Raw genomic sequence first — 27,846 nt, forward strand, 5'->3', positions numbered from 1 at the left:
TGGAGGAGGATTGGTGTCCTCATGCTTCCTCCGAGCCCTTTCCCGAGAACCCTCCTAGATTTCTGTCCTTGGACGGGGAGAGGGCTACCGGGAGTCACCAAACTCTAACAGAACCTTCCAGCAATACCAGAAATTGATCAACCCTACTCGCCTTGATCCCTTTCTGCCACGTGGACATCACAAGGATTTCAGGCTGTCATCCTGTGCAGACCCACCACGGGGCATCGGGGCTCAGTGGTGCAAGAGTTTTTGAACTGTGCATCCTCCTACTGGAAAGCTTATTTCTCCCAGAGGCTGCTCTTGCTTAACCTTAGCCCACAGCGGAGAGAACACAGGCTGGGTACCAGTAAGGGATCTGCCAGGATGTCTCCCAGCTTATTAGAGGCAGGACCAAGATTGGACTCAGGACTCCGCTCCTGTTCGGAGTCACTGTGCTGCCCGCAGGATCAGCTCTCAAAGGAACAGATGAGGGCTTCCCTGGTGGCGCAGTGGTTGAGAGTCCGCCTGCCGATGCAGGGGACGCGGGTTCGTGCCCCGGTCCGGGAAGATCCCACATGCCGCGGAGCGGCTGGACCCGTGAGCCATGGCCGCTGGGCCTGCGCGTCCGGAGCCTGTGCTCCGCAACGGGAGAGGCCACAGCAGTGAGAGGCCTGCGTACTGCAAAAAAAAAAAAAAAAGGAGCAGACGTGAGGGGTTCAGAAAGACCCCAGCCCAGAACTCTCCCCTTCCCTGATGATACCACGGGCTGACCTGGCTGTTCATTATCCCTCTGGGCTCACGCTAGAATCACTTCGGGGGTGCGTTCAAATATACTGATGTCTGGAGCCCCTCCCCAGGCTAATTGAATTGGAATCTCTGCGCTGGGGCCTGGACATTGGTATTTTTAAATCTCCCGAGGTGGTTCTGACATTCAGTCAAGGTTGGCACTTGCTGGAAAGCATTGCACGCTTTTAAATCTGTCCATATATTTATTCAATATTAAATATTTATTATTATTTTTCCAGACACAGAAAATTTGTGATACTAGTCCAAAGGCTTCCTTTATACTCTTCACCCAGATTCCTTAAACGTTTCCATTTTATCACATTCGCCTTATTCTTTTTTTTTTTTTTTTGTTGCGGTACGCGGGCCTCTCACTGCTGTGGCCTCTCCCGTTGCGGAGCACAGGCTCCGGACGCGCAGGCTCAGCGGCCATGGCTCACGGGCCCAGCCGCTCCGCGGCACGTGGGATCTTCCCGGACCGGGGCACGAACCCACGTCCCCTGCATCGGCAGGCGGACTCTCAACCACTGCGCCACCAGGGAAGCCCCGCCTTATTCTTTTCTAAGTTGCAAGTAAGACGTCCTTTACTCCCAAGTACTCCCATGTGTTCCTTAAGAACAAGGAAGGACAGTCTCTTACATAACCAAGAACAATGATCAAAATCAGGAAATGAACCTGCCACAATACTGTTTTCTAATCTACAGACCTCATTCAGATTTCACCAGTTGTCCCAGTAATGTGCTTTAGAGCGAAAGAAAACCTCAGCTCATGCAGTATTTTCAGTTGTCATGTCTCTTTAGTCTCCTTGCAACCTAGAATGGCTCCCAGTCTGTATCTTTCATGACGTTGGCATTTTTGAAGATTATGAGATGGTCATTTTATAGCCTGTCCCTTAGTTTGGATTTGTCTGATGTTTTATTCTTACGCATTTGGGCAGGACGTTGCAGCAGTGAAGCTGTGTTCTTTTCTGTGCGTTGCATGGGGAGGAATGGGATGTCGGTCACCCCGTTACTCTGAAGTGACTTTGATGTTTGGTGAAGGTCTCTTTTGGATGACAGATGCCATCATCAGCCATCCTCACACAAATTGAGTCACTGTAGGTAGCAATATATCTAGCAAAGCTGTTAGGGTCTTGAACTCGGGAGAAGCAAGTCTTAAAGCAGAAGAGGGGAAAGAATAAAAAGGTTCTGGAACCTGGAGCTTTGGCAAGGGGAACTGGTCCAGGAAAGGCACTGCCAATGTTGCTCCTGGCATTGGGATGAAGTGACAGGACAGCATTTGTCCTGGAAGGGGCTTCGGATTAGGGAGAGGGGCAAGAAGAGAGACTGCTTACGTGTGGCTTTGGTGAGGACTGAAATGTTCCTTTTTAATCCTCCATCTAAATCAGAGCAACTCACCCTCTCTAAGCTTTGGTGCGCCTCGCAGCTCCATCTGTAATGGAGATCAACAGCTTCCAGTTTTAGCCCCAGATATGATTCCTGTTAAGATCATGACCAGCTTGACACTTCCTGTTTATTATCTGTTGCATATCTTCAGATCTGATGTGGTTTTTACCACTTCAAAGAGCACTAGAACTTCAACTGATGGAATGCATCCGTTTATGCTTCTGGCTCAGAAGACCTTCTTATTCCACAGACGAAGCCTATTACTTGTTTTAATAAACGATCAGAACTTGGTTTTCCTTGTGTGTGCATGTAGGGGACAGTGTATGGATTGAGGTGGAGTAGGAGATGGTGTTTATTTCTGTCCATCTGGTATACCAGGCCTCCCGAGGGCCCCTGAGTAGCAAGCAATTTCCCTCCTGCACTGCTGTCGGTATTTCTGCTCATGACTGTCTTTGGCTCATTCTAAGAATGTGTCATTCCCTCTTCTTTGTTCCCTCTCCTTACTTCATATATTTACCTTCACCTGGGCTGTTGGAGAAACGTCACCTTGTCATGGAGATAGTGGCCACAACAAATTTAAGTTCCCCAAACTCACGCTGTCCCTCGGTCACTTCCTCATACCGCTGAGCCAAACAATAACTAATGGAGGTAATAATGATAAAGATGAATGTTTACGCACAGCTGACTCTGGATGTTCCCCCCACAAAAGACATTGGAGTCTTAACCTGGTACCTGTGACCTTATTTGGAGATAGAGTCAATATAGAAGTGATCAAGTTAAGATGAGGTTATTACAGTGGCCCCTAATCCAATATGACTGGTGTCCTTCAAAAAAGGGGAAATTTGGACACAGAGAGACCCACAGGGAGAAGACCACGTGAAGAGTACAGTTATGCTGCCACAAGTCAAGGAACTGCCGTAGCTAGGGGAGAGGCCTGGAACACAGCCTTCCCCAGAGCCTTCGGAGGGAGCGTGACCCTGTCGACACCCTGATTTTGGATCTCCGGCCTCCAGAACTGTGAGGCAATACATTTCTGTTCTTCTGAGGCACCGAATTTGTGGTACCTTGTTACAGAAGCCACAGGAAATGAATACAGCAGAGTTCTGAGCACCATGCATGTAATAGCTCAGTTAATCTTGACAGCGGTCCCCTGAGATAAGAGTTATTATCGTTACCTTCATTTTATAGATGCCTGGCTGAGGCTCAGAGGGGTCGGGCAGTTTGCTCAAGGTCCCTGGAGCTGATAAAACCCCGCTTTACTCAACCCTGTAATATCCACCTCTGGCCGTCATCTTACGTCTCACCTCTCCTTCACAGCCGCCCTGTGCCTCTTCCTCCCTCCCGTCCTCCTTCCCTCTCGGTCTCCTCTAAGGGGCCTTCTCTGTTGTTCTACCTCTTGAAGGCGTCCCTGCCCTCGGCTCTTCCCACACTAGCCGTTCTCTCAAGTTTCACTTGTGTGCCGATCACTTCCTGGTTTCCCTCCTCCCAGGTCCCTCTCTGGAGCTTCTGACTCTGGACACTCCGCTGGGACGCCCCACGGGCACTCAGAACAGAGTCACAAACCCTGCTTTTGATGCTCGATTTCCCAAGAGGACAGCATCACCAGTTCAAAACCTGGGAGGCATCCCTAAGTCTCCCTTGTCCCTGTGCCCCTCATCCCCATCCCCCATTCCCACCGATTCTAGGGCTAAATCACTGTCACTTCAGTCTGGACCCAGCTGCAGAATCAGGACCCAGATGCCAAATGAAAATAGGGACCCCCTTGTTCAAAAATCAGGGGGAAAGAGCTGTTTAAGGCACTAAAATACGAAGTTTTCTTGTCACACTGGTTTTTATTTGCTCTTCAATGTTGTTCTAAGAGAAAAAAAATGGACATTTTAAATTATTAGCATGGGTTTTATTGATCATCTTCATATTAGGCTATGCTAGTTTTAAATACAAATACAAGAGCATTGAGCGGGTACGTGGCATTACAGAAATGATACATTCTTATATTGTGTGTATACTGCCCATTCTGCTACTGCTCTCTACCTTGTCTCTTACTGATGTGTAAGGAATGATGGAAAGGAAGAGAAGCTGTGGGTTCCTCTGTCTTTCCCTTTCCTTCTGTGTCATCATTTTCAGCATACGTATCTGGCTAATGTAAACACAAGTAAAAAAAAGATACGATGGGTTTCTTGGTTGTCCCTATTTCTTACAATGCCCTTGCCATCCTTCCTCATTCAAAGCAGATTCCTATTCTAACAGAGAGTGTGGCCTCTCAGTGCTGTCAGCATCTCTGCTTCCCCAGTTGGAGACGTAACACGCTTTCCTGATGCTCACTTTGAGTTTTGCTGGTCAGATCGCACTTCTGCCAGAATTCTGTGCTCGGGGCATGTCAGACACTGCGTGGCAACGTGGTGGGAAACAACGGTGGAAACCTAGGTTATGGGGGTCTCCTCTGCTCGAGCACATGCCCCGTTGGCCTATGGGGCTTCGTTTACAAAACGCAAGTTCAAAGATTCAATTATTAAAGTTTCAAGGTGGTCACAGCAGAGCATTAAACCAAGAGCTGGGCTTTTCTGAGCGTGGGGCTGGCTCTGTGCACCGGCGCGGGGCATAGACCCACGAGGTCGACTCTTGATCTCCATCCCTCCCTCCCCATCCCTCTGCCCCTGTCTTAGCTCAAGCCTTCATCCTGGCCCCCCAGAGGACTGCAGCCACCCTAATTTCTTCATAGGTCTCTGCAGTCCATCTAACACAGGCCCCTGGATTCAGGATTTCTCGGAATTGCCAGTCTGACCAGCATCACTTGCCTGCCTTCGAGCCTGCAGTGGCTCCCATCTGACTTCAGGTTAAATGCAGACTCTGCGGGAAGACCTCACTAACTTCGTCAGCCTTCCCTCCCGACTTCATACCCGGTGCACTGGCCACGCCGAACGTCTAGCTCCTTTTGAGCCTTTGCACATCTGCCCCTGCTGCCTGAGGTTCCTTTTCACCTGGTTACCTCCTGCTCTTTCTTCAGGCATCACCTCCCACCTGGAAGCCCTCCCCGCCACCTCCTCGGGTGGGTCAGATGTCTCTTGTTATTGCACCCTGCCCACCAGGCACCCACTGTGCTCCTCTACCACAGCATTTAAAATCACTCAGCATAAGACTATGACAAGGTGTAGAGAGAGAAGTGGCGAGCAGTTCCTCCTTCATTCGGCATCCTGGACTCAGGCAGGGGTAATGAGGGGCCCTTGAACCTGGAGTAGAGACCCAGGCCCAGAGTCGGAGCAGGGACTCACCCTGGCCCCCATCACCAGTGGGGCGTGAGATCTTTTGTGCCGCCGAAAGTGGAATACTTCCCTGACATCACAGCGGGCTGTCGTGGGTATCATCGTGAGCTAGGAGATGACAAGGCTTTTGTGAAAGGTTGAACATTTTATAAAAAGGAAGAATGGATACTTATATATATATTTTGAAGCAAAGACCGAGTTCTGCCACATGGAGACTTGTTCTGAAGGCAGTCCCAGTTCTGCATGTTTGAATTACCTACAAAGGCTAGCGCTTTTGTGGCTGTGTAAATCCCGCTCTATCCTTAATATAGAAATACACTGGGTCCTCATTATTCGAGGTGGTATGTCCTGTCGAGTCCTGCTGTATAGCACTGAATTAGCAAATACTGAGACATTGTTCCTATGAGAATGCACAGCCTGATTTTATACATGTTTCTGCTTAATGACACCTTATTTTATAAAAATTTTTATTGGAGTATAGTTGACTTACAATGTTGCATTAGTTTCAGGTGTACAGCAAAGTGAATCAGTTATACATATACATAGATCCACTCTTTTTAGCTTCTTTTCCCATGTAGGCCATTACAGAGTATTGAGAAGAGTTCCCTGTGCTATACAGTAGGTCCTTATTAGTTATCTATTTTATATATATTAGCGTGTATATGTCAATCCCAGTCTCCCGATTTATCCCTCCCCTCCCTTACCCCGTGGTAACCATAAGTTTGTTTTCTACATCTGTGACTCTGTTTTGTAGATAAGTTCATTTGTACACTTTTTTTAGATTCCACATATAAGCGATATCATATATTTGTCTTTCTCTGACTTCGTTCTGTATGACAATTTCTGGGTCCATCCATGTTACTGCAAATGGCATTATTTTGGTCTTTTTCATGGCTGAGTAATATTCCATTGAATGCATGTACCACATCTTCTTTATCCATTCCTCTATTGATGGGCATTCAGGTTGCTTCCATGAAAAACACCTTATTTAATACCCATTGTTGATTCATTAATGTTGAACTCACGGCCAACAGCACTGAGATTCGTGCCTGGACACAGCCCCTCTAACACGTGTATTTTCTCCGTAAGGCCCATCCCAGCTTCTTGCGCTTGAGAACGTGAGACAGTGGTGCACCACCGTGCTTGGGGCTGTTCGACACAGCAGAATCACCAGCACAAAGCACAAAAATGTGACAAACCTGGCACTAGGTAGACTATGAAAAGGACCCACGTTTATCGTAGGAGAGCTGAAACCAGAAGGCAGAGCGTCACCTGGTTCCACTACGGCTGGGACCACGCACACTGGGGGACTCAAATTTTCCCAAGAATGGCTAGGAAAGCCCTGGGTGGATTGATTTTGGGGGTGTCCAATAAATATTAGTAGGCGAGTTTGCAAAAAACATTGCAAATTATCATGAGGGTCAGCTGTATATACCAATGAACCAGGGTTGGATTTTCCTCTACTTAGCCATCCAGAAGATGGCCAGAAGCCAGTTGGTAGAATAAGACTCCAGCACGGTGGTGAATAAAGCAGACATGACGGGATGTAATCGCTCAACTGTCACCCAAACAGTTGTGTATAAAAGAAGGCAACAGACCCAGAATAGCAAGTGTAAGCTGAGGGCCATCAGAAGGAACAGGTGTCAGCCAGGGAAGGATACAGAAAAGTAAATAAAGAGCTCATAGGAGAATGAAGAAAGCGTGGGTCCCTGGGGCCACTGAGTGAAGCTGAGTCCACTGGAGAAGGTTTACACCAGGGGCCAGCATGCCAGGGACTCAATTAAGGATGAATATAATGATTAAGGCCAGGCCGGCCTGATTACCCTGCGGGCGCCCGTATTTCTTTACATTTGCCAGCCTCCCCTGTTTCTGCAAAATACAAAAGAAGAAATGCTGCTACTTCCCCTAATTCTAAGGTGAAACCAAAGAAGGGGGCAGCGAAATGACCTGCCCAAAATCCTGTTAAACCCACGAGGAGGCTGTAACAGATACAGTAGGTCACCTGGCCTGTTCAGCACAGCCTCTTGGATACGAAGTTTACACCTGTTGCAAGTTTTAGAAACTTCCCTGCTCTGCTTTTGTTAACTGCCTAGGGAACAAAGCCTGTTTAGTCAAGAGTACAGCAAATCCTGCCCCTAAATCCAATCATTTTAACCTTCCAAATAGCTTTCTGAGGTTTACAGGGCTGCTCACCAGTCATCATCTTTAAGGAAAGAGTTTTATTATGATGAGTAGTGAAATCACTGTATAATTTTCCAGTTAACTGAATAAAGCTCAAAATGCACGCCCTAAAGTCTTTCTACCGTGAGCGCATCAAGCCACCTTGATCGTCCTACACATCCCGAGCGTGGGCTGTCGGGGAAATGAACAGTCTGGAGTTGAAAGGCTGTTTCAGGGGCTCCTTGGAGAGGCAGCACCTCTCTGCCCCCACATCCATGTGTTGGGCTGTGTCGGGCCCTCTGGTTGGTCGGCTTCCCTGAGTGTCTCTGAGAGCCTTTTGTTGTACGTGGGGATCGAGCCACTAATTTGGCCAATTCCAAGGCAGGAAAGATCAAGTATAGATTTCACATCTGAGCTTTAAGTGCGGATTAAAAGTTGCATTAAGTTATCAAATGCACCTCCATCCTGCCTTAATCGCCAAGGGGCTCTGTAGTTTGGGGGTGACTCTGCATCCCAAAGAAAAGAAAAAGTACTCCGTGTAAAGGCTTCGGGCAAATGGGGATTGATCCAGTTACTTCTAAACAGCTCTAATCCAGATGGTGTCGGCTGAATAACTTTCTGGGGTGGGTACCTGATTACCGAATAAGGTGTTCATTTTTATAGGATGTGAAATCTTTGGTTGAAAAGGCACAAAGGAGCTCCTACCAGACTGTTCAGACATAAAATAGTGTCATCGTACGGTTGTAATTCAAGTCCAACACAGTTCATGTAGAATAATTTGTAATCAGTTGATTCATATCTTCCTCTCTCTCTTTCTCTCTGTATATGTTTATATACATATGCTCGTATAGCTATAATACATGCATGTATGTACATCTATATACACTATAGTATTGTGTTGTAAATGGTGGAGAAAGTCCTCCTCTTGGGCTCTTTAAGGATCACACCAACACAGCATGCTGGAAATTACACTCAGAGAGGCATGTGAAATTAAAGGATTGATTATACTCACAGGTCCTATAGGAGGGAGGCCTGGCACACCACGCAGGGTGCCACAGGGGAGAAGCACCCAGGGAGCAGCTCAGCCAATCAGGTAGGGAGCCGAGAAAGAGAGAGGACCCATGGGCAAGTACCTTTACTGGGGGTCAGGGTGGAGTACGTAGCAGAAGTCATGAGGGGTTTTATTGGTGTGTTTGAATGTCACTGGGTCATCGGGGAGCACGTGGCAGGGACCAGCCTTATCACACCAGTGCAACTGATTGCCTGGGCGGGCTGCTCACAGCCTGTTTGTGGGGATGTTGAGGCATTAGGAATATAGGTTTAAAAAACTGACAGTACTGGGGGCTTCCCTGGTGGCGCAGTGGTTAGGAATCTGCCTGCCAATGTAGGGGACATGGGTTCAAGCCCTGGTCCGGGAAGAACCGGGAGCAACTAAGCTGGTGCACCACAACTACTGAGCCTGAGCTCTAGAGCCTGCGAGCCGCAACTACTGAGCCCGTGCGCCACAGATACTGAAGCCCTCACACCTAGAGCCCGTGCTCCGCAACAAGAGAAGCCACTGCAATGAGAAGCCCACGCACCACAACGAACAGTAGCCCCCGCTTGCTGCAACTAGAGAAAGCCCACACACAGCAATGAAGACCCAATGCAGCCAAAAATAAAAAATAAACAATAAATTTATAAAAAGAAAAACTTGACAGTACAATTCCCTAGCAAGATCTATAAGTACTGGGTGACGTTGGTGCCATGAGGGTTAATCAGAATCTACCACTCACCCATTCACGTCTGGTCTGCCCCTTCTCTGCCAGTCTTACTCATTTAAAAACTATTCATTGCCTTCCTACTATATGTCAGACTCTTTCTAGGTTCTGGGGATAGAGCAATAAATAAAACAACATCCCTGCTTATATTCAGAAGAGGAGAAACTGACAGTATCTCCGTGTAGTGAAATACAGCAGAATCAGGGGTAGTGGGGCAGGAAGTGCATGTTTTTCAGAGCAGCTAAGGAAAGCCTGTCTGATAAGGTTACATTTGAACAAAGGTCAGGATGAAGGGAGGGAGGGAGAAAGTAAACACTCGAAGGAAGAAGCTTTCTGGTGAACAGAACAGCCAAAGCAAAGGTCCTGAGGTGGGAGTATGTGTGGCTTTTTTTTTTTTTAATGAATTAATTTATTTATTTTTGGCTGCATTGGGTCTTCATCATTGGGTCTTCGTTGCTGTGCTCGGGCTTTCTCTAGTTGCACCAAGTGGGGGCTACTCTTTGTTGCGGTGTACGGGCTTCTCACTGCGGTGGCTTCTCTTGTTGTGGAGCATGGGTCTAGGCATGCGGGCTTCAGTAGTTGTGGCACGCAGGCTCAGTAGTTGTGGCTCGCGAGCTCTAGAGCGCAGGTGCAGTAGTTGTGGCACACGGGCTTAGTTGCTCCATGGCATGTGGGATCTTCCCAGACCAGGGCTCGAACCCGTGTCCCCTGCATTGGCAAGCGGATTCTTAACCACTGCGCCACCAGGGAAGTCCCTGTGTGGCGTTTTTGAGAAACAAGATCACTGTGGCTGGAGCTGAGGAGGAGAGTTATAAGGATGAGGTCAGGTAGGTAGTGGAAGGGGCTTGATCTCACAAAGACTTCAGATTTTTTTGTTTGAATGAGTCGAAGCCAAATAATGGATTGACACGTGTAAACAAATGCTTAGCCAGGCACAAGGATCTGATCCATACGTGTAAATACACACCTGGTCATCCACACAGAAAAATCCGCTTAATATATATGAATATGTAGGGGAAAGTATGGGGTTTGGTGAATCAGAGGGTCAGTGTGCAGAAAGGGAAAAGAAGGAGATGTTGGGAGAAAAACTAACGAGATAAGAGATCATTGACTAAGTGATTGTCAGGAACCAGAGTTAAATACAAGAATTCAAAGCCCGGGGGAAGTGGAAAAATGGGACCTGGGTGCCATGTGGCACTCATGAAAGATGAAAAAATGTTCATTCCTTAGGCAGAAAAGTCACAGAGAAGAGCCGGGAGGCTGTCACTTTTCTTGTCAAATGTTAGCAGCCAACTTCCAGGGTTAGTTTTTCCATGATTGTTGATCAGAAATTTGAAAGTATTTTAATCACATACACTTTGGGGTTCCTTTAAATGCTCTTGCAACAATGGCAGGCATGGAAAATTTTGCAGGTTTTGTGCCTTTAGAAATAGTATTTTTATTTGGCTTTAAGAAAATCAAGCAGCTTTATTGACAAAGAGCATAGCTTGAGTTTGTTGAGAAAAAGGGGTCAGAAACTGGATTTTTGGAATTTGTAGGTTCAAAAGTAACGTATCAGAAGCCAGCAAACTTTTCCAAATTTGCACTCGGCTGGTTCTTTTGGGGGAGTGTTGTGCTCATTTCTGTAAAAAATGCTTCCATGACACCCTCAAACCGGGGGACAAATGATTAATGGTGTAATCCCCATCGTGAGTATGAGCCCGTCCTTGGGACATTTTTATAGACTGTGAAAGCAAATATCATCTGCTGTTTTACCGTGTCTTAATGCTGAATCCAAACCGAGGCTGACCTAGGAAGCAGTGGATTTGGGGCTGCTTGTCCTTGCTTGTTTGGGGCTCCCTTTTCCATAGAGCTTGGACTCCCAATCTCTTTTCCTCTTAGTACACTCATGCAGTCCTTAAGGAATGAAACTGACGTACCCAGCCACTGTGTAAGCTGCTCTACTGATGCTATCTTACGGCCTGCACAACTCTGTAAAGTAGGTATGTCTCTGATATGACAGATGAGAAAACAGATCTAAAGGGGTTATATTTAACGTGCCTGAAAAGCATCTGATCTGAGGGGTTTCAAAGCCTGAATTCCCTGCATCGTAACCTGTGGCCCCCACGTCTGTGCTTTGGCACTTTTATCCTGGGCCAGCACCCTCTGGGGCACCACACCAGTCTGCCCACAGCCCCAGACCCTTCCCACACTCATCAGGACATGGAAACTTGCCTACCTGTGAGCATTCCATAAAAGCCCACTTAGTCTCTTTTGCTGATGCAGCTTTTTAAAGTTTTAAAAAGTCAGTGGCATTGTGAAGAGTGGTGACTAGTAGGCTAAGTAATGAGACCTCTAGTTCTTTTTATCTCCTTAGTAATTCAATGGCAGCAAGGTCTCAGCTCAAAGAAAGGATTATCCCAATGAGGACTGAAGGTCATGTGAAATGGTGTCAACAACACCATCATAGATCAGTGAGATGTGTTTGGTGAAAGTGTTTGGTACTCCTTAAAGACCTACCAGCTTCCTACTTAACACAAGTACCCGTTGACAGAATGCTGGAGTATTAGTCAGGGGAGGCTAGCTGCTGAAACCAACAGCTCCCAAATCTTGCTGGCATAACGAGGCTGTGCTCCATGAGGTCATTCAGGGACCCAGGTTCCTTCTGTCTTGTGCCTCCCCCATCTTCTGGGTGCTCAGAATCTGTCCTTGTCCCTTCTCTCTTCCACATGTGACAGCAGACGGGGAGACAGAGGGAGTAGAGAGTCACACTGGGTCTCGAGGGCCAGACCTGCAGGAGGCAAGCATCACTTCTGCCCTTTTTCTATTGGCCAGAACTTTCCACTGGTCCACTGTATTGTCAGGAGGCCTGGAAAAACTGCTCCTCCGTGGACTGAGGAAGAAATGTATTGTCTCTGCCTCATCTAGACTCTCACTTTACCTCTGTCCTCGGCTGGTTTGTTTTGGGACCAGGATCTGAATTGCATCATTTAAGAGCAGCACAGCTACCTTGGTCATCCCTGTCATGGTGATTCCCCCCCAAACATCTAAGAAACAGGCCGATGGCTCTAGTTCTCATAATTAACCTCCAGAGTCAACGTTTTCATGCCAAACCTGGGACTAGAGAAGAGACTTAAAGTCTAAATAGACTTTTTGATCTTAATGCTCTTGGGTGTGTGGTTCCCAGTCTCGAGCCCTTTATCCATTGTGGGGCCTTTCCTGCATCCTTAGCCTCACTGACTCATTGCTCTAAAGCCGCGTGGGCTGCCCCTCCTCGAGCTTTAGCCAGTTTTCCAAACACACTCACAAACACAAAAGAAAAAATACCATTTTCTGGAAGAGGACTTCAGACATGTAGAAACACCTTTGAGTATTTGTGAATAAAAGGGTGTGGTCTCTTATCTAAAGCATTAACCGACTGGAGGGAGCTGCCTTCTCTTAAGAAAATGGGGGCGTGGGGTAGCAAGAACAGTACAATTGAATTCCATTCTCTTCCCAGAAGAAAGGTTGTGAAATTGGCCCCAGGTGATAGGGGCCTTGAGCACATGGATGTGGGACCGGGGACTGAGGTACTTACATCCTGCACTCGGGGTGACTCTGGGGACTGAGGTACTTACATCCTGCACTCGGAGTGACTCCGGGGACTGAGGTACTTACATCCTGCACTCGGGGTGACTCCCGCAACCTCAGCCCTTGGGAAACTTGGACTTTTGTGGATGGCTTCTGGCTTCAGAAAAGAAAGAGGAAGAATTTGCAGCCCGTTTGGCATCTTCTAAATATTAGTAGTTTTTAAACCTTATTGATTTAAAAACTGGAGCGAGCGAGAGAGAGAGAGAGAGAGAGAGAGAGAGAGAGAGAAGGAAAGAGAGAAGGGAGGGGAGGAAAGAAGGAAGGAAGGGAAGGAGGGAGAGGGAGGGAGGGAGGGAGAAAGGAAGGGAGAAAAATTTTCTTTTCCCTCCAAGCTCAGCAGTGACATTTCTGGACCGTGACAGCAGCTACTGGGCTGTGTGCTTGTCTCTGAGTTGACCGTCTCTGAGTTGACCGTCTAACCATTGATGCTCAGAGCAGAGAGGGGCGACTGGGGGTGTTATTGACATTGCATCAATGAGTAAGTTCATGTCCTTCAGGATTTACCATATGGTAGCAATAGCTTAGGGTTGTGCAATGGTTTATGATTGATAGAAGACGCTCTGCCCGTTGACGTCATTTGATCATTTGACGTCATTGATCATTTGATCCTCACAGTAAAACATGAGGACATCAGTTCTGAGAGGTGATGGTCACAGTCACTCACTTTAATCCCAGGTTGAACCCTGGTCTCAGGGCTTTTAATCCTCTGCTCCCCCCACTTCTTCCCTGTCCGTCCCCCTGTTTCAGGATGAGGATTCCTCAGCAGTATGGGATTCTGAAATGCCTTCTGAAATCACCCAAGTGAGAGGCAGCTCTTAGCACTGACCGTGCTTTACAGACTCAGTGAACGTTCCCTTCAGAATGATGTGCTTAACAGTAACCCTAGGATACTTCATGCAAAAAAAAAACGGGGGGGGGTCTGGTCAAATATGTGCGAGAGATTCTACCTCCTATGTCCCTCCTCACGCCCCAGTGCACAGTGGCTTCTCTGTGGCTCTGTGGAGTCCTGCAGGGCAAGCACTGTTTGCCTTGGTCGAACCCATACATTCCAGGCTTATTCCGGATAGACCCTTCTTTTTCCCTGCGCAATACCTGTTCTTCCCATAGAACTCTTTACCTCCTCCCCATTCTTGAATGGGGATTCAAGAATCCCTATTCTTTGAAAATCAGTCATTTCCATTCTGGTCCTTCAGTGGTCCCTGGATTATTTGTGTATAAATGGGTTTTCCTTGTAAATGTGATGGGGGTTATGATCCCAAGGATATCTTTCTGAAGACAGAGAAGAGCTTCTGCCCCTCTTAGGGGTTCATTTCCCATGAACTTTTCACCTACCTTTAGAAACAGGGAAACAGAAAAGCCTTTATCTACATTACTCTAAGGGCTTCCCTGGTGGCGCAGTGGTTGAGACTCCGCCTGCCGATGCAGGGGACGCGGGTTCGTGCCCTGGTCCGGGAAGATCCCACATGCCGCGGAGCGGCTGGGCCCGTGAGCCACGGCCGCTGAGCCTGCGCATCCGGAGCCTGTGCTCCGCAACGGGAGAGGCCACAACAGTGAGAGGCCCACGTACCGCAAAAAAATAAATAACTCTAAGATTTGCCCAACCCAAGCCTCTCGGGATGTGCCTTTGAGGAAGGTTTGAGCCATGGCCGTGGCTGCAGGAGTTTCTGCTGATACACAGTGGAGGGTTCACCAGGGAAGAGAGTATCCTGGAGTTAAACGGAAGCTGTTCCAAGGCGTCTGCGCTGTGCGCAGCTGATGAAGCATCTACACCCTCCCACTCCTCCTCTCCCCCAGTTTAAGCAAGGATCAACGGAGCATTGACAGGCCATGCCAGATTCTGAGGAGTGATTTCTTTTTTTTTTGCGGTACGCGTCCCCTGCATCGGCAGGCAGACTCTCAACCACTGCGCCACCAGGGAAGCCCCTGAGGAGTGATTTCTTAACAGAGTGTGTACTTCTGCCTTCTTTCAGGGTAGTAAATATTTGCCCCCCAAATATACAGCTAGACTGTGAAAATGCTGGCAGAGAGTATTAACACATAAAGCATTTTTGACTGATGGGGCATTTGATCCAGAGAGAACTATGAACAAAAAGCTACATCTTTAAAAAGGATCCCATTTGAAAGTTGACGAGGGCATAAATGACATAAAATTGGCCGTATGTTGATTAAAAACAAAACAAAAAGATCCCATTTGAACCAGCCAAGAAACCAAGGTGTGGGAAGCTGAGTGCTGTGGTCTGCATGTATCTGTGCAACTAAATTTACGTACTGAAATCCTAACTCCCAAAGGGAAGAGGTAGGGCCTTTGGCAGGTGCTGACGTCATGAGGGTTGAGCCGTCATGAAGGGGATTCACTAATCCCATGAATCTCTTACAAAAGAGACCCGACGGAGTTCCCCTGCCCCTTCCACCATATGAGGACCCAGTGAGCAGAGGCCAGCTATGAAGCAGGAAGATGGCTTTCAGCAGAACCTGACCATGCTGGTGCCTTGATCTTGGACTTCCAGCCCCCAGAGCTCTGAGGAACGAATTTCCATGGTTTATAAGCCACCCGTCTGTGGTGTTTTGTTAGAGCAGCCTGAATGGACTGAGACACTAAGTAACGTGTTGACCCTACACAACACATTGGAAAGAGTGCGCGTGTTCGTTGGGGAAGCCGGGTGGCACGCTGGAAGGGGCTTTGGACTGGGAGCGGGTCATCTGTCATCTGCCCTTTGTTCAAGGTCAACCTTGGCGGAAGGTTCTTGCTGCACCCCAGTTCCTTCCTTCATCTTGGGAGATGCCTGATCCAGAGGGCATCTTCCCAGCTTCTGGCATCCTCGTTTCCAAGAACCTTCTCCTCCGCTGACCTCTTGCACACTCCTCCGTGGCCACTTCCGTGGCCACTTCATCACCTGCAACTGCTCCGTCTTGAAATCTGTTCAAACAAATTTTGTGCACGAGTTCCTCCCTCCCCAGCTTGCTGGTGTGCTTGCCTCCACTCTGACCTTGCTGGATCTCAGCAGGACCTCTCTGTTCCCTTGGGCCTCTCCGTGATCATCTCCTTCCCTCTATTTAGCTTGGAGCCCACAGTCCATCATTTCAAGCTCTCTCTTGCTAGCATCCGCTTTCAAATGTTTTGAACCTTAATCTACAGTAAGGAATATACAGTAAGGAATATAATTTAATCTACAGTAAGGAATATAATTTACATACGACCTCTGACTCATATGTACATATATTTTTACACATACATACAAACCTGCATAGACCTCTCCCAACTTTAAAACAATCATAATTATTTAAAAATCTCTCCCTGGACATCAGTTCTTATGACTCTAGCCTTATGTCTCTCCTTATCTTCACCAAGTTGTTGTAAGGGTCATCTGTATAAACTCTTAGTTTCCTATGGCTGCTTTAACAAATGATTACCCAGCACAGGCTTATTCTCTTACAGTTCTGGAGGTCAGAAGTCTAAAATCAAGGTGTTGGCAGGCCTGCATTCCTTCTGGAGGCTTCAGGGCACAATCTGTTTCCTTGTCTTTTCTAGTTTCTAGAAACCGCCTACCTTTTTTGGCTCATGGCTGCCCCATTCCAGAACCAGAACCTCTGGTTCTGTTGCCACACCTCCTTCTTCTGACTTTGACCTTCTTGCCTCCCTCGTATAAGGACCCTTGGAATGACACTGGTCCCTCCCAGATCAGCCAGGATCATCTTGCCATCTCAAGATCTTTAACTTAATTATAACTGCAAAGTCCCTTTTATAATGTAAAGAACATATTTATAGGTTCTGGGGACTGGTCCCTGTGGACATTTGGGGGGGCGGGCATTATTCTGTCTACCAGGTGAACCATCTTAGATTTCCTTAACTTCCACTCCCTTTCAGCCTTTTCTAAACAGGCTTCTGTTCCCCACTCACCATCCCAAATGCCTCTCCAAATGGTCCTTGATGCCCTCCATGTTGCTGAAAGCAGTGGGCAGTTCTAACTGTCCTTCTTTGGACCTCTTAGCAGCTTCTGACATAGTCGGCCAATCAGAACGGGGCATGGAAGGCACCTATGGGGGCCATAAGGTGGGCGGGCCAATGGCTTGTCCTCATGAGGGTTTCCCGCTTTCACTATGGAGGAGGATCTAGTGTGGATGGGATGGGGTCAGCTGCAGAAAACGGGGTTCCATGGCTCTCCATGTCCTATACATCAGCCACAGGCTCCTCAGTATCTAGACTTTCTTTATTAGTGTGGAGTATTGGTCACAAAACTGCAGGTAAAGGTTTTCTAAACAAACATTTATCTACCAACAAAAACGTACACAGATCCTAAGTGCGTAGCTCGGTGAACTTTCACAAAGTGAAGCATGTCTCCCCCTTCAGGTCAAGAAACAAAACTTTGCCAGCACACACGCACTCCCTGTCACGTCCCCTCCCTGTCACCTAACCCCTCTCTTCCCAGAGGTCGCGCTATCCTGGGGAGGCATGGGTGGTTTTTAAATTTTTGCCCTTTTATATAGACTTTCTTTCTGAGAAGTTTTAGGTTCACAGCAAAATGGAGCAGAAAGTTCAGAGATTTCCCGTATATCCCTTTCCCCGCCGACCCCGCACACACAGCCTTCCCCACTGTCAGCATCCCACACCAGCAGTGCAGCTGTTACAATCAGTGAACCTGCTTTGACACCTGATTATCACCCAGAGTCCATAGTTTACACTAGGGTTCACTCTTGATGTTATACATTCTTTGGGTTTTGACAAACGTATAATGATATGTATCCCCCAGTATAGTATCAGACAGAATGGTTTCATGGCCCTAAAATTCCCCTGTGCTTCACCTACTCATCCCTCTCTCCCCCCAGACCTCTGGCGACCACTAATGTTTTCACTGTCTCCATAGTTGCGCCTTTTCCTGAACACCGTATAGTTGGAATCACACAGTGTGGAGCCTTTTCAAATTGGCTTGTTTCACTCAGTCATATGCGTTTGTCTCCTCTGTGTCTTTTGTGGCTTCATAGCTCATTTCATTTAGTGCCGAATAATATTCCATTGTTGGACCTAGGCACAGGTTTTCGAAGAAGGAATTGGACCGCGTCTAGAGCAAGCTTTACTGCTGAAGTATCTTCTTTGAACTCGTATTAGTGTTAGGACTGATGTACGGGGAAGGAGGCTCCCCTCCCCCCTCAAAGTGCAGAAGGGCCTAAAAGACCTGGAGTTAGTCAATTCTATGCATTGAGCTTCTGCCTCTAGAATATCACTCAGAATGTGAATACGGTATGCAGGGGGGCTCGGGCCACTGTGCTGCATCGTGTTGTGTTTTGATGTAAATGGTCCCACGGAGATCAAGTTTGTTCTGGGCACAGAGTATATGACACACAGGGTGAAGAAAGGCAATGGCCCGAACACAGCAGAAGTTTCTTTCTCACTCATGTGACGATCTGTGGAGCAGGCAGCAATTCCCTCTGTGAATCCAGGCCCCAGGCCCCTTCCGTCTTGTGGCTCCACCTGCCCCAGGGCCTTACCATCACCTTCATTTAGCCAGAGTAACACATGGCCTTTGGCACAAACCGTAAACATGAAGATGAAGTCATGCTCCCAGAATTAATGTAACATTTCAGTCAGCCGATCATCTCCATGAGTGATGCGTGATGGACAAGAAAGTGTTAATGACGAAGCTAAAGCGCGGGGGTACCAGTCTGGGAAGCCTCAGGGTGGGTGCTGGCCTGGGGGCAGCCTGAGGGCCACCGTGAGTTCCCTGGTGTGGCTCAGCTCAGCCCATAATGCTGAGATCCCACAAATGATCTTGTACAAATCAAATCATGGCTTAATCAGGGCTCACCTGTGTATCCTACAGGATGACACCGACCTGGGGCCCTAGGACCACCAAGGGGCCTCTTCCTGGCCCCTCTTGGTGCCCTGAGGGGTTTGAGTGACCTTACGAGTGACAGCATTTCACCAAGCAGGCCCTTGACTCACATGCCTGCTGGCAGTTTTGCTGCTCAAGCTAGACTTTGCTTCTCTAAGCAGCGTTAAATCAGGGTAGCTGATGTCTTGGCCTTTCTTAGGATGATTGTCATGGGCGGGAAGGAAAAAAAGGAGCCGCAGTGAAAGACCTACAGTCTGGATGCAGTGTGCTGTCAAGGGCGCCCGGTCTCCGTCCTCAGGTGGGCAGGCGTGGATGGGCTGGTGTGCCCACCGTACCGCAGAGCATCTCAGTCCCTTTTCTGTGACTGTCAGGGAAGCCCAGGGAGCGGGACTGGGTGCCTTTTGCAGAGCGTTACGGCCCGGAGAGGATTTTGAAAGCCAAGCAGGACTAGCTGGAACACGGCCTGGCCGTGTGGGAACTGGGGAGCTCTAAGGCTGCCCTCCTACACTCTCCCTCTTCCCCCTCAGAGGGCCGCAGGCTGCCAGGCCGTCTCCCACACACCTCACCAGAAAGTCCCTGGCTTCCCTCCCAGCCGCCTTGCGACTGACCTCGTGAGGTGTGAGAAGGAGGAAAGGAATCTGTGTTTCAGATGAACCTTCCCTCCTCCTTCCTGAGAAAACATCCAGGCCGCCAGCGCTCCTCCGAGCCCGAGGCCCTGCTCAGCTCAGCCAGCCAGCTGGAGACGCAGGGATCGGGAGCCTGTATGAGTTTGCAGGGGCTGCTGTAACAAATGACCACTAACTTGAGTGACTGAAGACAACAGAAATACATTCTCTCAGAGTTCCAGAGGCCCGAAGGCTGAGATCAAGGCGTCCGGAGGGCCGTGCTGTCTCTGAAGTTTCTAAGGAAGAGTCTTTCCTCGCCTCTTCCAGCTCCTGGGGGCTCCCAGCAATCCTTGGTGTTCTTGGCTTGTAGAACCATGGCTGTCTGCCTCTGTGTCTCTTCTCTTCTCATCAGGACATAGGTCATACAGGATTAAGGGCCTTTCTCACTCCAGTCTGACCTCATCTTAACTAATTATGTCTGCAACGACCCTCCCTGTGTCCAAATAAGGTCACATTCTGAGGTTCCGGGTGAACATGAATTTGGGGGGATGGGACACTATTCGACCCATAACAGAGCCCCACCATCCTCCCCTTCCCTTTCCTTCAGAGAAGGCCCTTATCCCATGCAGGGGGCCTGCCTTGCTTTCTTCTCCAGGACTGAGGCAGGCCCAGGAGTGGTTTCCTAAAATAAAACGGCATCCCCTCGCCCCAGGAAGGCCTGGCCCAGCTAGTGGGAGATCAGAGAACCCGAGTCTCCCCCAGGACAGGCATCTACATGCCCAAGGGACACCTACTCGCATTTTTTTCCTGCTTTATAGAGATGCTTTGGGACTTCATGGCTCCTGGCCCGTCCTTTAGTGCTTCCTGGAGGGAAGGAGCCCTTGGAGGCTTGCAACGTGCCATTCCAGACCAAGGTTTCAGGCCCAGATGGAAAAACGAGCATCCGCTCCCTCCGCCCCAGCTCCGGGCCTGTCTGGTGTCCTGTCCAGGCAGCAGCTGAGGAGGTCCCGCCCACACCTTCCTCACTGACCAGCTCCTCCCTCCGGGGAGCCGAGGTCCTCCTGCCCCCAAATCCATGAAGGAGTGGTGAACTCCTGGGCCTCTTGTAACCCGGCTGCATATTTTCTAGGTTACCTAACCAAACTCCTGCAAAACCACACCGCCTATGCCTGTGATGGGGACCATCTGGATCTGCACTGCCCTCGGCATTCGACGATAAGTGTCCAGTCGGCATTTTATGGGCAAGATTACCAAACATGTAGCGCGCAGCAACCTGCCTCCCAGAGAGAAGACAGCTTAACCTGTGTGGCGCCCACCACACTGCAGGTATTGCCTTTCACAGATGGTTTAAGATAACGAAATGGGTTTCTCTCTCGCTCCCTCTCTGTCTCTCTCTCTCTGTGTATCTACTTGTGATTCTATAGTGTACTCAAAGCAAACCCACCTTATGAAATCTCAGTGTAGGCAAATCACGCATTTTGCAGGCGAGCTAGTCTTTGCTTCTCAAAAGGATCCTTTACCAAACGAGTCTAAATAGAATTCCTGCTTATTGGAGAGCTCCCTTAATACACTTGCAGAATGAAGTTATTCATAGGCACACTCCTCCCTGCAATAAAGTATCGTCATGTTGGGCTTTAACATCCAGGCCTACGTTGCCTATCAGTACCCCGGGAGAGAGGAAAGGCTGTGCATTCTTTAGTGGAAACCACAAGGCAGACATCAGAAGTCATGATCAAATTCTTAGAGAATGCACTCAAGGAAGGGGAACATCACTAATTATCTTTTTTTTTTTTTTTTTATGGTTTGCTTCTCCAGTTGTAGATAATCATGTTATTCTTGTTTGGAGCTATTTTGGGCAGTTTCTGCTGGTTCGTCCTTGATGGTACCAGGAATTAAGGGTGGGGGGTGGCTGACTCATTCTTTTTTCAGTCGGCATTGGGGAAATACGTGGTCTACGGGGAGGTCAAAACTAATATAGCAATGATGATTCTAGACTATTCTGGCTTTCAATGATCCAAACAACCTCTGTTCTGCTCTCCCAGGCCCCTCAACATTTATAACTAGTTAGCTAAGATTATGGAGTCCCTTGGCCTTGGGTTTTTTTAATGCCTCCAAAGTTCCCTGTGAGTCCATCGGAGTCACGGTGGTGAGAGCAGATAGGTGGCAAATTAGATGTCAGCTTGATTTTGTCAGTTGTGGGAAATGTGGGTGATGGTAAATTTCCTAGGCGGACTGAGGAGACATGGAATTAGCTGCAATGCTGTGCAGCTCCTAAGGCCGGAAGAGGAGAAGCAAACAAAAAATGATCATGTAAGGATTTTTCTATTTTGTCTACTGTGTGTTACTTCCAAGCTAAGCATTGTAGTACCTGGGTGGTCATGTGATTGGTAAAGACACCAACTGAGGAGCCAGAAGAATGTGTTTGAATGAATCCCCTGGTTTCCACACCCTGAGGAGACACAACGTGTGTCTTCTGGAGACAAGAAGTTCCTTTACTTGTGTGCCCCACCCTACCCCCAATCCTTCCCTGTACCTTGAGAATGTTCCCTTTCCTCCCCCCAGCACTCTTGCCCACCTATCCCGGGTACCCAGGCTTTCTGCTGCCCTCCTAGGGACATAGAAAGAACGTGGCCGGTGCCACCAGGGCGGCAGCGCCTGCTTTGTGAATGTATGAACTCCTGGCGTCCTGCGGTTCCAAAACACGGGCACCTCGCCCTCCAACACGGGCGCCTGCCTTTGCCGGGCATCCCCGAGGGAAGAGGATGTTGCCATAACCGGGCAGACAAGTCAGAATCTGTGAACACAATTCTGATGCTGTGCGGAGGGTTTGTTTGCCAGAAACATCCCCGCACGCTAGGAGATCCTTTACTTTGTCTTTTAACCTGTGTTTGGGAGCTGAGGCAAGATGCTGATGCTTCCTCAGGGGGCAGTTGCTTAACGTAGGAGAGAACAGGTTGATGTCCACACAGGAGCACCTCACCTGATCTAGCCCACGACTGAATGGCTATAGGAAGTCCCCTCTCTGCAGCTTCCAGCTGTAATACAGTTTGGAAAGAGCTCTGCCCTTGGGTCCCATTCCATGGCTGTAACACGAAGAGCCATCCAAGGGCTGAGTTATTTCACGATACCCTCGGCCATGGAATATGCACCATCATCTGGGGGCCCTTGGGGTCTCCCTGGGCATTTTTCCTGATTTTACGCACATCCACGGGGCCCCTGAGGTGATGGGGGGATACCTGGTAGGGCCAGCACCCTTCACGGAGATATTCCATGAGCCACTATGAGAACATGGCGACTCAGACAACCTCGTGAATCTGCAGTTCAGTCCAAAAGTAATAAGTAGATTCTTGGGAACATTTTTACTGTACTTGGTGTGGACGACCTCTGTGTTTGTCGTCGGCAGGGCCTGATCCGTTTGGGAGCCGGAAGGGCAGCAGCGTGACGCTGGCCCATCTGCGACCCAGTACTGGGCGTTCCCCAAGCTTCCGCAGAGCAGACTCACAAAGGTGTGATCTGCCTGGAAGAGGTCGGGAGAGATTTGAAGGAAAGCTTTTTTTAAAATTTAATTTTATAAAGGAAAAATTTTAAGCCAAATACTCAACAGAAAGCCTGCATATTCCACCCAGAAAATTGCTCCACCAGGAAACGTGGGTCCCACGTCCTTGAGGTTAGCGAGGGTGGGAATCAGCTTTTTTTTTTTTTTAACCTCTTTATTGGAGTATAATTGCTTTACAATGGTGTGTTAGTTTCTGCTTTATAACAAAGTGAATCAGTTATACATATACGTATGTTCCCATATCTCTTCCCTCTTGCGTCTCCCTCCCTCCCCCACTCCCTATCCCACCCCTCTATGTGATCTCCCTGACCGAGCTGATCTCCTTGTGCTATGCGGCTGCTTCCCACTAGCTAACTATTTTACGTTTGGTAGTGTATATATGTCCATGCCTCTCTCTCGCTTTGTCACAGCTTACCCTTCCCCCTCCCCATATCCTCAAGTCCATTCTCTAGTAGGTCTATGGCTTTATTCCTGTCTTGCCCCTAGGTTCTTCATGACCTTTTTTTTTTTTTCTTAGATTCCATATATATGTGTTAGCATACGGTATTTGTTTTTCTCTTTCTGACTTACTTCACTCTGTATGACAGACTCTAGGAGGAATCAGGCTCCCTGACTTCAGACTATACTACAAAGCTATAGTAATCAAGACAGTATGGTACTGGCACAAAAACAGAAATATAGATCAATGGAACAGGATAGAAAGCCCAGAATTAAATCCACGCACATATGGTCACCTTATCTTTGATAAAGGAGGCAAGAATATACAGTGGAGAAGAGACAGCCTCTTCAAGAAGTGGTGCTGGGAAAACTGGACAGGTACATGTAAAAGTATGAGATTAGAACACTCCTTAATGCCATACACAAAAATAAGCTAAAATGGATTAACGACCTAAATGTAAGGCCAGAAACTATCAAACTCTTAGAGGAGAACATAGGCAGAACACTCTATGACATAGATCACAGCAAGATCCCTTTTGACCCGCCTCCTAGGGAATCAGCTTTTTAATTTTCATTAGTTGGCCTGTGTTTGGGTTGGGGTCTCCAAGGCGTCCCCCAGATGCTGAGCTCCCCTGTGGCCAGCGTCAGGTGTTTCTAAGGATGAGGAGCTGTGATTACGGTTCCCGCTCCCCATAGCCCTCTGTCAGCTTTAAAACCAGGGATCCCTCCCACAAGGGGGCCTCCGAGTCCCCTCCAGTCCACACTCCGCGGTGCCCTGATTTTGCTGCCGTCCCTGGGACCCTCCTTGATGCAGCGCTCTCGCCCACGCTGTCAGCAGTGGTGCCAGGTGAGCCGAATAGGAGCTGGTTTTCTGAGGGAGGCCTGGCACTCTTGGAGCAGGTTTCGTTTGGGGGAGACATGGGGAGACAGGCAGCCGACCTGGTCAGCCGCGTGCGGGTGCTTCCATCATAGACACAGCTGGTACCAGCGAGAAGGTTTTAAAACGGGAGCCCCAGGCCAGGCAGGCAGGTGCCCTTCCTCCTGAGAGCCCAGAGCAGCCCAGGTGTGGAGTCTCGCAGACACTGTGTGGTTCTCAAGCCTGTCCCTTTTCTACCCCCTCATTTTAGAAGGTGCTGGACGAATGCCAGAACCAGCGGACCTGCCACCTCCTGGTCAATAGCCGTGTTTTTGGACCTGACCTTTGTCCAGGAAGCAGTAAATACCTCCTGGTCTCCTTTAAATGCCAACCTAGTAAGTAACTTGCGAGGGGCACAGCACGCGCAGGGGGTGGGTTCCCTGACGACAATGCTCCGCCAGCTGACGTTCGTCCAGCTTTGAAACTCTTGTTCATAGGAATGTCGGGGCCCCATCCCACCTGGTGTTTTAGTTTGTGTGTATTTGTGTGCGTGCTGTGTGCGCACGCGCACCGATCTGTGTGAATTCTTGCAAATCCCTGAATTTTAAAAAATCCTTCCTAATATGTAAAACTTGGTTGTACTGACGCTAAAGATGCCAGGTGACGAGAGACTGCGATGGCTTTTCCCCAGCATAAGGAGCTGCTTCTCCTTTTCAGAGGAAGGCTTGTTATGAGGCTCCCCCTCCCCCGGCTGCAGGGCAACTTATTTTTCTGAGGAGGCTGGTGGCACAGCTGCCAGCTGAGCCCCAGATTCCAGATCTTTACAGATTGGCTTCTTCCCACTTTCACCTTCAGCGGGGGCTCCTGAAGCAGCATGTTTCCTAAGGAGAAAGAAAGAGGAAGAGGACTTGGCGGGAGCAAGCTCTTCTATTCGGATTCTTGCACTTCTCTCCACTAACTTGCGCCATTTCTAACGCACACCATACGCGTGGAACGGTCTCAGGCGCACGTCTTCAGAGAAAGCCCTGGGGGCTTTGGCAAATGTCCAGACTTCCGTCTCAAATCCTTTCCTTGCTGGGACCCAGATACCTTAGAACGGCCCTATGGCTCAGCGCCCCTACTCTGCGTCCAAACATACACTCAAACTCACTCATACTCACACGTGCACCCATGTACACACTATCACACACTCACAATGCACACACTACCACACACTCACAATGCACACGCTATCACACACGATGCACACACCTGGACTCACACGTATACACTATCACACCCATACACACTATTGTACACATATGCACTGTCACACATGTAGTCATACCACATACGCACACTCACTCACTAGTACACACAATCACAAGCTCTCACAAGCAGGCCCAAAGTTTGCAGAACAGCCGAAACTCCCCTGCTCCCCACCCAGGGATTCTCACCAACTCCTGCCCTACCTCACAGACTCAGGAAAATCACTTCTAGATGCCCACGTTTTTAGTAGCGTCCTCCCTCTGCTGAATCTCAAAAAATGACCACACCCCCTAGGGCTTCCCTGGTGGCGCAGTGGTTGAGAGTCCGCCTGCCAATGCAGGGGACACGGGTTCGTGCCCCGGTCCGGGAAGATCCCACATGCCGCGGAGCGGCTGGGCCCTTGAGCCATGGCTGCTGGGCCTGCACGTCCGCAACGGGAGACCACAACAGGGAGAGGCCCGCGTACCGCAAAAACAAACAAACAATGACCATGCCCTTGACCATGCCCTGGCCATGGTTTTGGCCACGCCCTTGGCCTCACCCTTGACTGTCTTAACTTTCCCTTCTTTTTCTCTTCTGCCCATTTATTGTGATATTCTCTCACATTTTCTATATGTTGGAAATAGTTCATAATAAAAAGTTGGACAGGACCAGCCTTTAGAAGAAGTGAAAAGACCCTCATGAAATTGGCAGGACCCTGGATAAGCCAGTGCTGGGCCTCAGCCTGGTTTCTCCAGGGGGCAGTTAGGTCTGTTTGCTAATTTCATTTCCTCAGACACTTATTAAGCAACTGCTGTGCACAGGTGTGGGCCACGTTTTGGTTATGAAGAGAACTCGTATCTCACAGAGGATTCCTGGATGGTGGTTCTGTCTTGGGTGATTTCCAATGTCCCTTCATAAAGCGAGCATTTATTGAGATCTTCACATAGCCAGCTGCTTCTCATTCTTTAGATTCTAGGCCAAAGACCTCCTTTCTCCAGAGGGACCTTCTCTGTCCAAAAAAATATCTAAAGAAGACCCGTGCGCCCTTGGTACTGTGCAAGAGGCTCCCAGGAGGAATTGACCTCGGCAGGAACTCAGGGAAGGCTTTCCCGGCAGATGGTGACAACCTTCTGGGGTAGAGGCAGGGCACAGAAAGCTGAGTCCTTACAGAGGCCTGTGGCAGGGGTGGCACAGGGTGGTGCGGGGGCCGGAAGGAGCAAACGGAGCCCTAGGCAGAGAGCTGGAGCGTGATCCAGGGCCCTGATGGCCAGGGAAGTGGGTGGAGTCTTCCTGTAGGGCAGCATTGAAGCAGGGAGGCTACTCGGCTGGGGTGGTAGAGGCCCCTCTGGCTGCCCTGTGTGTAACGGATTTGAGGGGCAGAGCCCTTGCATCTTACTCTGTTTGAATTGCTACAACAAAGTGCCATAATTTAAGTGGCTTATAATCAACAGAAATTCATTTCTGTCAGTTCTGGAGTGCTGGGAAGGCCAGGATCAAGGTGCAGATCTGGTACCTGCTGAGGGCCTGCTTCCGCATAGGCGGCTGTCCTTTTTGCTCTAACCACACGGCGGAGGGGCGAGGAATCTCTCTGGGGTATCGTGTACCAGAGCACGAATCCCATTCATGGGGGCTGCGTATTCATGACCTCATCACCTCCCAAAAGCCCCACCTCCTGATACCATCACATGGGCATCAGGATTTCAGCATATGAATTGTACGAGGACACAAACATTCAGACCAGAGCCCCTGGGCTTCACTGGTGGTGCAGTGGTTAAGAATCCGCCTGCCAATACAGGGGACATGGGTTCGAGCCCTGGTCCGGGAAGATCCCACATGCTGTGGAGCAACTAAGCCCATGCGCCACAACTACTGAGCCTGTGCTCTAGAGCCCACGAGCCACAACTACTGAAGCCTGTGCTCTAGAGCCCGCGAGCCACAACTACTGAGCCCGCGTGCCACAACTACTGAGCCCACATGCCACAACTACTGAGCCCGCGAGCCACAACTACTGTGCCCGTGACCCTAGAACCCACCGCAATGAGAAGCCCACGCACCACAACAGAGAGTAGCCCCCACTCACCACGACTAGAGAAAGCCTGCGCACAGCAACGAAGACCCAATGCAGCCAAAAATAAATAAATAAAAGAAACCAGAGCCCCTCGTGTGACCCGGACATTGGGGGCCTAAAGCGCTGCCGTTTAGGTGGCGGCATCTATTGCTGCTATGAAGTAGGGGTGGAAGTGAGGTCCCCGCACCCTCCTGTCTCTTTTTCTGCAACCCTGTCACCTCCTGAGGCTCTTCTCCATGGCCCCAGTTCCAGCCCCTGCATAACACTCTAATAGTCCAAGGGCCCCATGGCTGCACGCAGGTGCGCATGGAGCCGGCTGTTACCGTGAG

General features: G+C 49.1%; 1 protein-coding gene across 6 annotated transcripts in view; it reads left to right on the top strand.

The window, feature by feature from the left end:
• The window catches only part of EVA1C (eva-1 homolog C), an 84,057-nt gene that overhangs the window by 14,862 nt on the left and 41,349 nt on the right, over window positions 1-27,846 (top strand). For 5 of the 6 annotated variants that reach the window (XM_019923200.3, XM_019923201.3, XM_019923203.3 and 2 more), the window contains exons 2-3: window positions 20,499-20,695; window positions 24,491-24,614. The exons of the other annotated variant lie outside the window; for it this stretch is intronic. In XM_019923200.3, the coding sequence (XP_019778759.1) occupies window positions 20,499-20,695; window positions 24,491-24,614 (321 nt within the window). The remainder of the gene's footprint in view (window positions 1-20,498; window positions 20,696-24,490; window positions 24,615-27,846) is intronic. 6 annotated transcript variants of the gene reach the window in all.

Source organism: Tursiops truncatus, chromosome 4, assembly GCF_011762595.2.
Source record: "Tursiops truncatus isolate mTurTru1 chromosome 4, mTurTru1.mat.Y, whole genome shotgun sequence".
Taxonomy (NCBI): Eukaryota; Metazoa; Chordata; class Mammalia; order Artiodactyla; family Delphinidae; genus Tursiops; species Tursiops truncatus.